This window comes from Myxine glutinosa, chromosome 2 (genome assembly GCF_964187855.1).
Source record: "Myxine glutinosa chromosome 2, kmMyxGlut1.1, whole genome shotgun sequence".
NCBI classification, from domain to species: domain Eukaryota; kingdom Metazoa; phylum Chordata; class Myxini; order Myxiniformes; family Myxinidae; genus Myxine; species Myxine glutinosa.
Window position 1 is genome coordinate 50,561,270 of NC_136262.1, and position 16,189 is coordinate 50,577,458.

Here is a 16,189-nt window from a genome sequence, read left to right on the forward strand (position 1 = left end):
GTTACGTGGGTAAGTTGGTCAGAAACTTGTCACTAAATACTTATCTTGCCGTTTTGGTTTTTATCTTAAATAACTATTTGATGATGATTGTTTAGTCGTGAGACATTCAACTAATTTTGACAGTTACAGTAGAAGAAGAAGCACCCACGTTGTAGATGACGGATCCCAAAACCGGAACGAGGAAGGAAATCACAAAATGACATATGGTCATCGCACTTCGTTTATTGATAAAAAATAGAAATAAGGTATGACGTATAATAAGTGAAAATACATGTAGTATTCAGTGTGCATGAAATACGAAAATGATTCTTTTAAAAGTAAATTTAATCATTGGGCGGTGTATAATCTGCACGATCTTGGCAGCTGGTGCTTCAATCTCGGCGGCAATGATTCATTCAGGTTTGGAGGCGTCTGTGCCGGGAAGTGTTCCCGATGGGCTTTGTGTCCAACCCAGGCGGACGTCCGTGTCGGGTCGGGTGTTCCGTGTGCGATCGTGACCGCGTCGTCCCCCGTTCACACGGTTCGCGCACCGTTTGCCTACCTCGGGCCTGGCAAGGCGCGCTAGGCCCGAATCCACCGTGGAGCTTCCCTATTGGCTGCGCAAATGGCCGAATGAACACGGAGTGCACGGACCGAGCGAACGAACGCTGTCTTACCTTTTCCTTCACCTTAAACTCGTGGCGACGGTAGTGGGTGAACATTTACTTGCGATGACGGCCGCTTGTAATGGAACCGCTCTCGACATGATGCTTTGGGAGTTGCGGTGGATGTGCGTGAGTAATTGATGGTTTAACCATGGACTGATTAGTGTTAATTAGTGTTGCTGATTTACAGGCTCGGACCGATCTGATGAAACGTGGTTTGAATCCACGCGCCCATGTGAGGGTCAGAATTACTTGAAAATCCCGAGTGCGAGTGCCACGTGGGCCGCTCTGCCTCTGGGTTACCTTTAATTTAACCCGTGAGGTTCCAACTACCCAATCGCGTTTTTAACCCTCTAATAAGACGTGTAAAATGATTTGGATTACCATTAGTCCCCTGTGTTCTTCGCGTTGGGAAGATGTCTTCATTATCCCGCAACTTTTAATTACAAGTGAAGTTGGACAGGATAGTGGAGACAGGATAATGCAGACGAACCGTATTTACATTTGTCTAGTTTAGGGTTCGATTCCCAACCCGACTGTAAAGTAAACTGTCAGGATGCTTTCGCAGGCAGGGTGTCGTATCACAAAGTGCGCCGTAAACTCGAATGGACGTTAAGCCGGGTGTCCTGTCTGCTGCCATTACCCGGTGGAAGGTAAATACCCAATGGTGCCCCTCGTGAAGAGTCGGCGACTTATCGCAAGCACTCTCACCAAATTGCAAATTCCTGCCCATATCGACTCCAGTCAATTGTCGCCTGGCCATCCGGTTCGTGAGAGACTCGGGCCGACTCCACAGGAAGGTGGGACTAATTGTGCCTGAACAAGTCGTAATCCGAACCGGTCGCAGTGCAATAGGTCGCATGAAGCTGCATGAAGAAGGAAATGTATTTTATTTGCCAGATGTAGGGTGCCCCTTTATATGAACTTTTCTAGAGCATTACTTGGTTCCTCCTCGGAACACAAGGGTAGTCCAGCATGCACACGAGATTTTTTTAATGCCCCTTATTTTGTATTGTTTGGCATTTTCTAAAAGCCATGGAATGCCCCTTTTCTATAATTTACCACATGGCACATACCATATGAAGGGGCCTTTTCTATGCCCCTAGCATTTTTCCCATTCCCATTATAGAGTGACGTGATTTTTGGAGATCTAACGTCCACCGGAGACGAGACGCCCGTTTAACGTCCATCTGAGGGACAGCACACAGACTGATGAATCGCCCTGCCTGTAAAACACCAGGATTGCAGTTAATAGCTGGGTCAGGATTCGAACCCAGGCTGGACGATTCAAAGACTAGTGTGCGTACCTTTAGGCCACCCTGCCAGCCTGTACACAGGACTGATTGGGGCTCTTCCAATTTACAGCTTCCTGTGACTTTACATATTTTGGAATTTATTGTAGTAAATATAAGTTGAATTTCCAATGTTTTAAACAAGATCCAAACAAATAATAAGTAGAACAAGTACAGATACATTAAAAGTACACCGCCCCCATGCCAAATAAATAAATATCCTCCAGCGCGGCATTGCCGGGGTGCCTTAATCGCCCGGCAATTCCGCTGTACAGCACATGGAGACGTTATTGGGAGGGAGGGGTGCACAATAATTGATTGATTAATTGCGTAAGGAAAACAAATAAATAATAATCATAAAATAATTTCTTAATCAATTGGCTAATAGCATACATCAAACACCAGTGTTTCGTCCGAAGCTGTAACTTTTTGAAAATTAAATAAGTCATTAATCAGGGGAAAAAAAATAATTAATTGATTAAACAATAAATAATAAATCGATGAACTGATTAATCCATAAATCAAAAATATCCTTTGTTGCCACATCACTCGGTCACTGTCGTGTACAAATATCAGCTTCCTAGCTCAAAAGGTGCCAGATATTGCCCAGATGCGAAAGAAAATAAATCGGTGAAGTGAAAAAGAATATTACAACACGCAATAATAATGAAAATCTATCTATAATTCCAGTAATCTCTGTGTGTATGCGACCGCTGTTTCTCGACAACTACCGGTCCGATATACGTGAAACTTGCCAGGTATATTGCTGGGGACCCGAGGATGTGCCTTTTCAAGGTTTCATATTAATCGGACAAGTAGTTACCGAGCTATGTCCAAAAAACGATTCGACCAATCAGAGAGCAGCGAGCTACCGAGCTATGGCGATTTAGCCGTTCGCCGTTCGCTTTGGCTTTGCGAATGGACCAAACCATTTCATGTAAATAGAGGGGGGGGTTCTACCGTACTCGCAAGCCGTTCGCTTTGGCTTTGCGAATGGACCAAACCATTTCATGTAAATAGAGGGGGGGGGGGGGGGATATAATTTTAGATATATATATAGTACGGGCATGCCCTAGTAATAATAATGGCAAAATAATTAAATTATTTATCAATTATTGGCTAATAGAATACCAAAGCCACCACCGTTTCATCCGAATCTGTAACTTAAAAAAAAAAAAAAAAGTCATAAATCGAATAATTAATCGATTAATCGCCCTTTGTCTAACGTTTAAATACAACCCCCCCCACCCTCCCAAAAAAAATGATTGTTTCCTTCTCTCCTCACCTCTCCAGCCGATACCTTTTTAATTCTAATTTCCACCATACTCATTCAACCCTTTCTCCTTATTTCTCAGATCCACGCCCTCACATCAGGGACTTTCCCAGATTGTTTTTCACCGTTTTGTTTAAATATTATTCAAATATGTTTAAACTTTTCCCTGCTGTGTTTTATTCGGTGGTTTATTACAGCACGCTGTTTTTCTTCCCACTTAAAAGGCTTTTTTCAATTTCCTCTTCAAATCATTCCATTTCAATTTAAAAAAAAAAATCTCTCACAGTTCTTCCTTTCTACATTCTCTAAACTCACCTTCATTCCACCCCTCCTCTATTGTTTTCAAACGGATCTCTGACTTGAAAATCACAATAAACCCAGTTTGTAATAAATGTTCATTTGTCATCAATCGTCCACTTAATAAACTCCTCCTCCCCCCTCCCTCCTCCCCTCCTAAACTCCCTTCTCACCCCTCCCTTTCAATTCTCTCCCCTCGCTTCACCCCTCTAAACTCCCTCCTTGCCCCTCCCATCCAAATCCCCCCCTCCCCCTCCCCTTCAAATCTCCTCCTTCACCCCTTCCCATCAAAACTCCCACCCTACCATCTTTTCCAATTCTCCCCCTCCCTCCTCCTCCTCAAAGCTGCCTCCTCCCCACTTCCTCTCCCTTCCATCTCATACCTCCACCTCTTCCAACCTTCCACTTTGCTCTGCCCCCCCCCCCCTCAAACAACACCTCACTGTGCCTCATCCCATCACCATCACACCTTTTGTCCTCCTCATCCTTCCCTTTCTCCTCCTCATCCTTCCCTTTCTCGTAGCTCTTCTGCAATCTCTGACACACTGTCAACAGCTTTCCCTACCTCCCCTTCTCACCCCTCATTTTACCCTACCCCTCGCCTCCCCTGTCCTGTACCCGATGCTTCCCCTCCCTCTTCCTTAACGGTATGGACCTCAAACATCTGGGGCCTTCGCTCAAACATTATTGATCTCTCCATACAGGTTGCTTCTGACAAACCAGACGTAATCTGTTTAACAGAAACTTTCCTCCTTCAAGATGTCTCTGATTCCTTAATATCTCTTCCTGGTTACTCCCTCCTCTGGTATGATAGACCTGAGCCTCATCCTGGTGGTGGGGTTGCTATCTTTATGAAAAAAAACCTCTTCCCCACTCCTTGCACTGCCCTCTCTCCACCCCACCCCCAGGAGTACCTCTGGCTAAGGCTTCCTCTCCGCTCCCACCTTTTGTTCATACAGTGCATTCAGAAAGTATTCAGACCCCTTCACGTTTTCACATTTTGTTATGTTGCAGCCTTATGCTGAAATTGTTTAAATTCATTTTTTCCCTCATCAATCTACACTCAATATCCCATAATGACAAAGAGAAAACAGGATTTTAGAAAGTTTTGCAAATTTATTAAAAAGAAAAAACTGAAATATCACATTTACATAAGTATTCAGACCCTTTGCTATGACACTTGAAATTTAGCTCAGGTGCCTCCCATTTCTCTTGATTATCTTTGAGATGTTTCTACACCTTGATTGGAGTCCACCTGTGGTAAATTCAATTGATTGGACATGATTTGGAAAGGCACACACCTGTCTATATAAGAGTCTCACAGCTGACAATGCATATCAGAGCAAAAACCAAGCCATGAGGTCGGAGAACTGCCTGGAGAGCTCAGAGACAGGATTGTGTCGAGGCACAGATCTGGGGAAGCCTACAAAACAAAATTCTGCGACATTGAAGGTTGAAGGGAATTGAGTACCAGTTCACTGGTAATTCCCTGTGTGTCGTAAAAAGGCGACAAACAGGGTTGGCGGCAGGAAGGGCATCCGGCCGTAAAACATTGCTCCAAAAAGGGGACCAAAAAACAACAACAACCACGGTCCCCGAAAAAGGCCAATCCCCGCTTTGCGGGGAAAAATGGCCTCTAAACGGTGGTTTTTTTTATTGAAGGTTCCCAAGAACACAGTGGCATCCATAATTCTTAAATTGAAGAAGTTTGGAACAACCAGGACTCTTCCTAGAGCTGGCTGCCTGGCCAAGCTGAGCTATCTGGGGAGAAAGGCCTTGGTAAGAGAGGTGACCAAGAGCCCGATGGTCACTCTGGCTGAGCTCCAGAGATCCTGTGTGGAGATGGGAGAAACTTCCAGAAGGACAACCATCACTGCAACACTCCACCGATCTGGGCTTTTTGGCAGAGTGGCCAGACTGAAGCCTCTCCTCAGTGAAAGACACATGAAAACCCGCTTGGAGTTTGCAAAAAAGCACCTAAAGGACTCTCAGACTGTGAGAAACAAGATTCTGTGGGCTTTCATGTGTCTTTCACTGAGGAGAGGCTTCTGTCTGGCCACTCTGCCATAAAGCCCAGATTGGTGGAGTGTTGCACTGATGGTTGTCCTTCTGGAAGTTTCTCCCATCTCTACACAGGATCTCTGGAGCTCAGCCAGAGTGACCATCGGGTTCTTGGTCACCTCTCTTACCAAGGCCCTTCTCCCCCGATTGCTCAGTTTGGCCGGGCGGCCAGCTCGAGGAAGAGTCCTGGTTGTTCCAAACTTCTTCCATTTAAGAATTATGGAGGCCACTGTGCTCTTGGAAACCTTCAATGCAGCAGAAATTTTTTGTCTGCTTCCCCAGATCTGTGCCTCGCACAATCCTGTCTCAGCTCCGCAGGCAGGTCCTTCGACCTCATGGCTTGGTTTTTGCTCTGATATGCATTGTCAGCTGTGAGATCTTATATAGACAGGTGTGTGCCTTTCCAAATCATGTCCAATCAATTTAATTTACCACAGGTGGACTCCAATAAAGGTGTAGAAACATCTCAAAGATGATCAAGAGAAATGGGAGGCACTTGAGCTAAATTTCAAGTGTCATAACAGAGGGTCTGAATACTTTTGCCAATGTGATATTTAAGTTTTTTCTTTTTGATAAATTTGCAAAACTTTCTAAAATCCTGTTTTCTCTTTGTCATTATGGGGTATTGAGTGTAGATTGATGAGGGAAAAAATGAATTTAAACGATTTCAGCATAAGGCTGAACATAACAAAATGTGAAAAAGTGAAGGGGTCTGAATACTTTCTGAATGCACTGTATACAACAAGTCAAGTGAATCCACTTGGATTCCGCCCAGGTTGGCACATGGAAATTAAGATGTAGCATAATTATCATCTCGGGTCAAGATTTGAAATTATGCCATGGTTTTTGTAAAATTGCTACTAGTATTCACATTATGTACTTTCACCAAAACATACATCATCATAGAAACATACATAGAATTTGGGTCCTCTGGGTCATTTGGGTCCTCTGGGTCATTTGGGTCCTCTGGGTCATTTGGGTCCTCTGGGTCATTTGGGTCCTCTGGGTCATTTGGGTCCTCTGGGTCATTTGGGTCCTCTGGGTCATTTGGGTCATTTGGGTCCTCTGGGTCATTTGGGTCCTCTGGGTCATTTGGGTCCTCTGGGTCATTTGGGTCCTCTGGGTCATTTGGGTCCTCTGGGTCATTTGGGTCATTTGGGTCATTTGGGTCCTCTGGGTCATTTGGGTCATTTGGGTCCTCTGGGTCCTCTGGGTCATTTGGGTCCTCTGGGTCCTCTGGGTCCTCTGGGTCATTTGGGTCCTCTGGGTCCTCTGGGTCATTTGGGTCATTTGGGTCCTCTGGGTCATTTGGGTCCTCTGGGTCATTTGGGTCCTCTGGGTCATTTGGGTCCTCTGGGTCATTTGGGTCCTCTGGGTCATTTGGGTCCTCTGGGTCATTTGGGTCCTCTGGGTCATTTGGGTCCTCTGGGTCATTTGGGTCCTCTGGGTCATTTGGGTCCTCTGGGTCATTTGGGTCCTCTGGGTCATTTGGGTCCTCTGGGTCATTTGGGTCCTCTGGGTCATTTGGGTCCTCTGGGTCATTTGGGTCCTCTGGGTCATTTGGGTCCTCTGGGTCATTTGGGTCCTCTGGGTCATTTGGGTCATTTGGGTCCTCTGGGTCATTTGGGTCCTCTGGGTCATTTGGGTCATTTGGGTCCTCTGGGTCATTTGGGTCCTCTGGGTCATTTGGGTCCTCTGGGTCATTTGGGTCCTCTGGGTCCTCTGGGTCCTCTGGGTCATTTGGGTCCTCTGGGTCCTCTGGGTCATTTGGGTCCTCTGGGTCCTCTGGGTCATTTGGGTCCTCTGGGTCATTTGGGTCCTCTGGGTCATTTGGGTCCTCTGGGTCATTTGGGTCCTCTGGGTCATTTGGGTCCTCTGGGTCATTTGGGTCCTCTGGGTCATTTGGGTCCTCTGGGTCCTCTGGGTCATTTGGGTCCTCTGGGTCATTTGGGTCCTCTGGGTCATTTGGGTCCTCTGGGTCATTTGGGTCCTCTGGGTCATTTGGGTCCTCTGGGTCATTTGGGTCCTCTGGGTCATTTGGGTCCTCTGGGTCATTTGGGTCCTCTGGGTCATTTTGGTCCTCTGGGTCATTTGGGTCCTCTGGGTCATTTGGGTCCTCTGGGTCATTTGGGTCCTCTGGGTCATTTGGGTCCTCTGGGTCATTTGGGTCCTATATTCCTATCCTATAACATATATATCTCCTATAACCTATCCTATAAATATAGATTTGATGACGTCATGTTTACACATCTGAGCGACAGAAATGAGCGACAGAAATGAGCGACAGAAATGGGTGACAGAAACTAGCTTCACTTTTGAGCGCCCGAAATTCCCAGGCAAACGCTATAACGCACCAGGTTTACAACCTGTGCGTTAATAAACAATTTGATGTGGTGCAATTCTCATATTGATGCTAAAAATCAGGTTGAAGAATAATTACGTTTTAAATACGACTAATATGCATTTGTTCATCATACAAGACTTTACTCCAAATGATAAAAAAGACGAAAAAGTAAGGGGAACAAGCGTTATGCCTAGGTCCCCCGTCGGTGAAGTGATGTGAGTTGACAAAGTGGAAGACGCAGGAAACATGGAAGAGTCGATAATATTTGCGAGTGGGTTGGAGACACACCCACACACCAGATTAGAAGTTAGTAGTTCGTTTATTTTTCAAGATATTCTGCTCACAAGGTTCAGACATATATGGTGGCGGCCATCTTGGATTTTGACGTGGCGACCCAATTTTCAATAGCGTTCTTCCTTATGCCTAGATACACCCACACACCAGATTAGAAGTTGGTACTTAGCTTATTTTTCAGGATATTCCGCTCACAAGGTTCAGACATATATGGCGGTGGCCATCTTGGATTTTGACGTTGTGACCCAATTTTCAATAGTGTTCTTCCTTATGCATAGATACACCCACACACCGGATTAGACATTAGTAGTTCATTTGTTTTTCAAGATATTCCGCTCACAAGGTTCAACGCACGCACGCATGGACGCACACGGACGGAGGGGAAAACCATAGTCCCCCTTTCGCTCCGGGTGCGACTGGAGACAAAAAAAAAACAAGTATTGGACCTAGATGGGACTCGAACCACAATCCCCAGCTCCGGAATCTGATGCCTTGACTATTAGGGCATTTGGGCAGCAAGATTTTTTTTGTGTGTGTGTGTTTGTGTGTTTGTTTGGCTGGCCCCCGTCGCACCGCGGAGCAAAAGGGGGACTACCCCTCCGTCCATGTGTGCGTGCGTAAGCGAAGGACCGAATTCTAATTTGGTGTGTGGGTGCAACCCTCGTCAAAATCCAAGATGGCCGCCGCCATGTATGTCTGACGCCATGTATGTCTGAACCTTGTGAGCGGAATATTTTGAAAAATAAACGAACTACTAACTTCTAATCTGGTGTGTGGGTGTATCTACGCATAAGGAAGAAAGTTATTGAAAATTGGGTCGCCACGTCAAAATCCAAGATGGCCGCCGCCATGTATGTCTGAACCTTGAGTGGAATATCTTGAAAAATATGCGAAGTACCAACTTCTAATCTGGTATGTGGGTGTATCTAGGCATAAGGAAGAACGCTATTGAAAATTGGGTCGCCACGTCAAAATCCAAGATGGCCGCCTTGCGTCTTCCTCTTTGTCAACTCGCATCACTTCACTGACGGGGGACCTCGGCGTAACGCTTGTATATATACATATTTAATTTTAAATCAGGAAAATATGGCACTTAGGTCTAATTTGTTTTGAAAGCCATTAATTAGATGTATTGGCTGATGTATATTCCAAGTTTCAGCTAGTTTCAATGTATAGTCCTTGAGATATAAGCACCAACACATTTTTGATGGACGGACAGACAAATTCACAGACGCCAACGTGATTTCGAGGGTTTTCTTAATAAAACTCAAGAATGCGGAAGCGGGTGTTGCTGAAATTTGGAACATATTACCTCGATGTACAAAGCGCTTACTTGTGAAATTTGCAGGTAATTTCGTCCAGTAGAAGCCGAGAAACGAGTTTTCAGTCCCCATGTTAAAGCTGCATACAGAGAAAGTGTCTCATATAAAGGGAGTGGTGCTTTTCACCTCCCTTCATTGATTTTCTGGGATGGGCCTCTGGAGGTATCTGGATGGATTGCATGCAAAGGTGAATGTTTGAGAGAGGAAGCAGTGCGAGTACCACACCTGGTATTGTAAAACTCTATCCTCTAAACCTTTTCCGAAGCCCTGTTCACCAACATCATTGACTTTTCTTTTTTCAGGGATACTTTTGATTGCTGTGGTGGTGGCGGTAGCGACAGCGCTTACACCGCGACACTACTTCTCTCCAGCTGATGTCGAGCGACTCGAGGCCAGTTTACGAAGGCCACACCACAGCCTGGAGGATGCATATCATTCCACTATTGGTCTCAAGGCCCTGGGAAAGAAGCCTTCTGATGCCAAGGTATCAAAAGTGGTTGAATTGAATAATCCAGACGAAATTACAAGTGATTTGCTGTTGTTTTTCACATTGGTGGCTCTCTCTCATTTGCTTCGAACTCGGGTCCACAATGTACGGCTGCCTTCAAATCGAACTTGCTTGTCTCGGAGCATTGCAAGGCCATTTCTGTTATTTGGCAACATCAAATTGCAAATAATAAGCGCATTGTATTTTCAAATTATAGTTCATGCTTCTGACTTCTTTTCTGCATGTGAATGGCCCGGTTGTCTAAAATCACAAGAGTGTCATTCGTGGCTGGCGCACCCGTCCCCATCATGCACCTTGAGCATGACGTTTGTTTAAACACAGCAAGCTTAACTGTGTATGAACGTGCTGCACATGCTGTTTTTTTGTGCAGGCCTTGTGCAATTTTATCAAATCTGCTGGTGATACCGAGGATGCCCAATCACTTTTCTATGTAGCAAGTGTTAGCGCTGCACTGCCTGAATGCAAGGTGGGTGTGAGTGATGAAACATTTATTCCTTTGTTTTGTTTTCATTTGTTTATTTATTTGCATGATGAAGCAGTGAGGAACATGTCACGTCCCATAACAGCTGAAACTGCGCGAAATGTGGGCAACAATAACCATCTGCCACACGAGCACGTCGTCTCGGCCTTGCCGCACATAAATCACGAGATGAGTTTGCAGTCGGGCGTTACAATAAACCAAAACCAAAACAAGAACGGCACTCGGTAGAGCGTATAATATCCACCAGGCTGAACAGTTTACGCTTAGTATCCCACTGATAGGTTGGATCTGGATCCGGACCCGGACCTGAAGCACAATCGATTCGGCTTGTTCTTGTTAAGTCAACTCAACTCATACACCAAGGTTTGTCATAACCCGTCCACAACTTTTTGAAATATCGTTTTTGTCCCGATCTCTCAATTGTGAAGAATCGCATTAGAAATTCTAGTATCCGGATCTTGACCAAAATCTATGATCAATTCGTTCTTGTCACATGCCCAACCTAGCCACCAGGTTTCATCTGAATCTGTCCATAACTTTGAGATATCCTACTCACAAACAAACACAGACAAATGTAGGGTGAATACATAACCTCTGTCCACTTTGTGTGGCGGAGGTAACAAAGCCTTTCCGATCGTTAATAGCAACACAGCATTAGACGCCATGTGCGCATGAGCACCATTGACCTGTGATCTCATGCATACATATGCATACCGCATGCACACACACAGATTGTGGTTCATACCCATGTTTGGCTTTGGTTTTGCATGACATCATATGCTGTGTATTATATGCACACATATTATTTTAATATGTCACATCTGTATCCGCACATTGTACACATGTTGTATTGTATACACAAGTTATGTATGACATTTTACACTTTATGCATGACATGTTACACTTTATGCATGACATGTTACACTTTATGCATGACATGTTACACTTTATGCATGACATGTTACACTTTATGCATGACATGTTGCATACACGCATCTTGTGCATGACATATTGCACATATATTGTGTGCGCACATCCACACGTACACACACACACACACGTAATCATTTTAAAACATATGAGTATTTTTGCTTCAATCCCCACTCTCATGTCTAATATATGTACAGGATGACTTTGGGAGTGAAATGTATATATTTTTTTGCTATTATTTCACAAAGGTCACCCTGAGTCAAGACGTTGAGCAGCGGTTACTGGCAGGTATACACGAGTCGGCACCAGTCTCTCAGGTGTACCACTCTGTCGGCACTCTATCCAACCTTGGCCTATCCCTTTCTTCCCAGCAGTCCGTTATTGCCCTTACCACAGGTCTGGCTCGGGAGGACAATCCCATATCGTAAGTGGATACCATGTAGTTCGTAAAATTGTGAGCACTTGTATAAATTGCATTTTCCCATATTTTCTACAAAGTAATGTCTTCTTTTTGTAACGGTCCATATAGACTTGGCATCATCAGCAATAGGATGCTGGGTGTGAAGCTCTTCAGTTTAATTTGAGTGGCACCATGCCTTGAAGTGAAGTGATTGATCACACAATCCCCAGATGTTTGAGTGAGGTTTGTTTTTTGTACAACATGTTGGGCACTGCTGCAAATTAATGGAAAGTTTGGCGAGCGCAATTCTACGCGACACGGCCTTCTTGGTAATTTTGGATCGATGCTACATTACTTGCACATACAAGGGTTTATTTGATCTGGGTAAAATCCACTCATCTAATTTCAATCGCATCAATTTTGTTCCTTTTTCTTTGTTCCATTCATCATCTGAATTTTGTGTTTGATTGTTTTTGAGACATGCTGGTTACCTCTCCTACCGAATTTGGGTGGAGGATATGTTTTCACCCCTGCCTGCCTGTCCATTTGTCTGATGGTGGACACAGCACAGACGGTCTGTGTGTGAATAGGATATCTCAAAAAAGTTGGAGATGGATTTATATGAAACCTGGTGGAGAGTTAGTGTATGTGACAAGGACGAAATGATTAGATTTTGGTGAAGATCTGGATTCAGATCTGGCAAGTAAAAATTTTAAGTGATTCTTCACTATTGGGAGATAGGGCCAAAAACGATCAATAGCAGGATATCTCAAGTTGTGGATGGGTTCGGAAGAAACTTGGCAGACAAGTTGGGTGTGTGACAAGGAATAATTGGTTCAATTTTGCTGAAGATTCGAATCCGGATCTGGATTAGGATCAGATAATTTTTAAGGTGATTCTTCACCATTGAATGATAGGGCGAAAAACATTATATAGCATTCATCCGCAGCTCAATGGAACACTGCTCTCCGCTCTGGGCTGGTGCTCCTGCCTCACACCTAGCTCGGCTTCACGCTGCAGAAACCAAAGCTTTCAGAATCATTGGAATCTCCCGCGATGAAGCTGATTCTGATTGCCTTTCTTTCTCTCACGGCAGGCAGGTTGGTAGTCTTTCTGTCTTCCTCCGACTCCTCTCCGGTCTTGCACCCCCTGTTCTGTCCATGCTCTGTCCCCCAAATTTTCTTGCAGGACCAAATGTTCTGCCAGCAACCCTCTTCTGGTGAAACTGCCAAAATCAAGACTCTCTGCTCACCTTCACTCTTTCATTCCTCTTTTCTCCTGCCTCTGCAACAATCTCCCACACTCTCTTCAATCCCACTCCTCCCTCCAGGTCTTCAAAACAGCTGTTCACCACCATCTCTTATCTTCCCCCATCCAAAACCTTGATCTTTTGTTGACCCTGTAAACCCAAAACAAAACCCTGTTAAAACACCCCAAATCCACCTCTTTCAATCACCAACTTCTTTCCTGAAATTCATAGTGGTGTCAATTTGTTTTATACCGTGTACCCCTTCCTCCCCCCTCCACCGGCTCACTCTTCCACAGATCTACCGACTCTCTCCTCCACAGATCTACCGACGTCTCTGTTCTCCACTGTTCTGCTTGTTTGCTTTCCTCTCTCTCCCCCTCTTGTCTTCCACTCCCTTTTTTATTGAATGTTTTATGGGTCTGTGCTTGTTCTCGTCTGTAATGTGTTAGCTCTTACACGAGCCTTGACTCTGTATACAATATATATGTATATATATGTATATATATATATACATATATATTATATATATGTATATATGTATGTATATATATATACGAAAAGACGGCTTCCGGGTCCGGTCTGAAGAGGACGCAGGCGTCACATGCTCGCCGCTTCTTCGACTGGACCACTGTCTGTGGCTTGCTTTTTTGGTGGCCGTGCAGATTTTTTGGCCATTGAGTCTGCCCTCCGCATAGTCCCGGCTCTTCTCCCTGCTTCGCCTACCCGGCTCCTTCGTCTGCTCGCTGTTTTCTCGGGCACGCTCTCGTGGGTTGTGTCCTTCGCAGCGGTTTTCCCGCCGTGATCTTGATTTGTCGCGGCGGCGGTTGATTGCCGCTGCATTTCCCGCTTTGCCGTGATCAACCTTGGCCTCGTGATCGTCTCTTTGCTCCTGTCTGCCCTCTGCTTGGTCCCGACTCTGCTCCTGGCTTCACCTACCTGGCTCCTTCGTTTCCTTGGGCCTGTTCCCGTGGGTTGGGACCATTGTTTCACCTCCTCAACCTTGGCCCCGTCTCGTCTCTCCGCTCCTGCCTGGCATGGCTCTGCGGTACTCCGCCGCAAGGCTCCTTCTGCTCAATACCCGCTCCACCCCATCATGCATCTCTGCCATCAAATCAAATGGACTCCTCCGACGACCCAGGTACATTCACCGTGGCTCCGGTCGTAAGTTTGTATATGTACAATCAGGTCACTCCATCCCCGTCCTCTGGTCGGCTCAGCGCACTTCCACTCATCGTCCCAGCGCACCTGGTCACGGCAACGCACAAAATCGCACCCCCTGCCTGCGAACCCTGGCTAAATCACCTGAATTCATCCCCGCTGTTCAAAACAACATCAAGCTCACCCTGTTCAACACCCGGTCCCTCAACAACAAATGCCTCATCCTCAACGACTACATCCTGGATAACAAACTGGACTTTCTCTGTCTCACCGAAACCTGGCAACAACCTCTGGACTACTACACGCTCAACCTCACCACACCCAATGGATATTCCTACGTCAATAAACCACGCTCGGAGGGCCGAGGTGGTGGAATTGCCGTTATCCACCGTCAAGACATCAGGACCAGCCTCATCCCCATCGCCTCATCCTCATCCTTTGAACACCTGGCTTTTAAACTCTCTGGTCGCACGCAGTCAGTCATGGCTGTCGTCTACCGCCCTCACAAACCACACCCATTATTCCTGTCTGACTTCTCCTACTTTCTGACCCAGCTATGTTCCCTCTCCCCCTCAATCCTCCTCCTTGGTGATTTCAATATCCACATGGACTCCACTGACTCCACAATAACCACTGACTTCACTGATTTACTCACCTGCTTTAACCTCACTCAACATGTCAACTTTCCTACGCATATCCGTGGTCACATTTTGGACCTTGTCTGCTCCACTGGATTAATTTTGCACCATCTATCTGGCTCCGACCTCACCCTCTCTGACCACTTAGCCATCACTATGACCATCAACATCCCCACCCCAACACCAAGACATTATCGCACTATCAACTTCCGTAAGCTAAACGCTCTTTCACCTACCTCATTCTCATCCACCCTCTCTGAAAAAATGTCCACTTCTCCCTTCATTGACCTCCACACCCCTTCCGACCTCACTGACTACTACAACCACACTCTCTCCTCCTGCCTTGACCAGCTTGCGCCTGTAAAAACCAAAACAGTTTCTTTCACCCATTCTGCTCTCTGGTTTACCCCTGAACTCCGCCTGATGAAAACTCGTGCTCGCCAACTTGAAAGACTCCGCAATAAAACAGGTCTCACAGTTCACTCCCAAGCCGACAAGGACCACCTACAACACTACAAAGATGCCCTCTCCCACGCCCGCTCCGCCTACTACTCTCAAATTATCCACTCTGGCTCCGGGAACCCAAAAGCACTCTTCTCGACAATAAACAAACTCCTCCGCCCCCTGGACACCACCACCCAGTCATTCACAGTAGACAACTGCATGTCCTTCCTTTCTTTCTTCCAACGCAAAATTGACAACATCTACAACAGCTTGACCACCGCCGCACCCGCTCCCCCTCCAACCACCTGCCCCCCCTTATCCTGCCTTCCCCTGTCTCAATTCTCCCCGGTCTCCCCTACTGACCTCTCTGAACTCCTCATAGGAATGAAAACTGCCACCTGCACTCTTGACCCCATGCCCTCCAGCTTTGTCAAGGCCTCCCTCCCTGCTCTCTCTCCACTTATCATTGCAACAATAAACTCCTCCCTGTCTACAGGCATCGTCCCACCATCCCTCAAAATTGCTGCTGTTACCCCAATTCTAAAAAAACCTGGTCTAAACCCTGACACCCTAAATAACTTCAGACCCATCTCCAACCTACCCTTTCTGTCAAAAGTTTTGGAACGCACTGTAGCCGCTCAACTCAAACATCACCTCTCTGCCAATAACCTGTATGAAACATTCCAATCCGGATTCCGCTCCAACCACAGTACTGAAACTGCTCTCTTCAAAATCACCAACGACCTTCTCCTCTCCTCTGACGCTGGCAACCTCAACATTCTCGTCCTCCTCGACCTCAGCGCTACCTTTGACACCATCGATCACACCATCCTCCTCACCCGACTTGAATCCAC

At 45.9% G+C, this 16,189-nt stretch overlaps 1 protein-coding gene across 3 annotated transcripts in view; it reads left to right on the forward strand.

Moving 5' to 3' along the window:
• Positions 1-319: 319 nt before the first annotated feature.
• RPN2 (ribophorin II) overlaps positions 320-16,189 on the forward strand; it is a 41,087-nt gene continuing 25,217 nt past the window's right edge. For 2 of the 3 annotated variants that reach the window (XM_068108266.2, XM_068108265.2), the window contains exons 1-4: positions 332-399; positions 9,830-10,011; positions 10,406-10,501; positions 11,695-11,870. In XM_068108266.2, coding sequence (XP_067964367.2) covers positions 387-399; positions 9,830-10,011; positions 10,406-10,501; positions 11,695-11,870 — 467 coding nt within the window. In that variant the 5' untranslated portion in view covers positions 332-386. Of the gene's footprint in view, positions 400-9,829; positions 10,012-10,405; positions 10,502-11,694; positions 11,871-16,189 lie in introns of all 3 variants that reach the window. The other variant, XM_068108268.2, reaches the window with a different exon arrangement.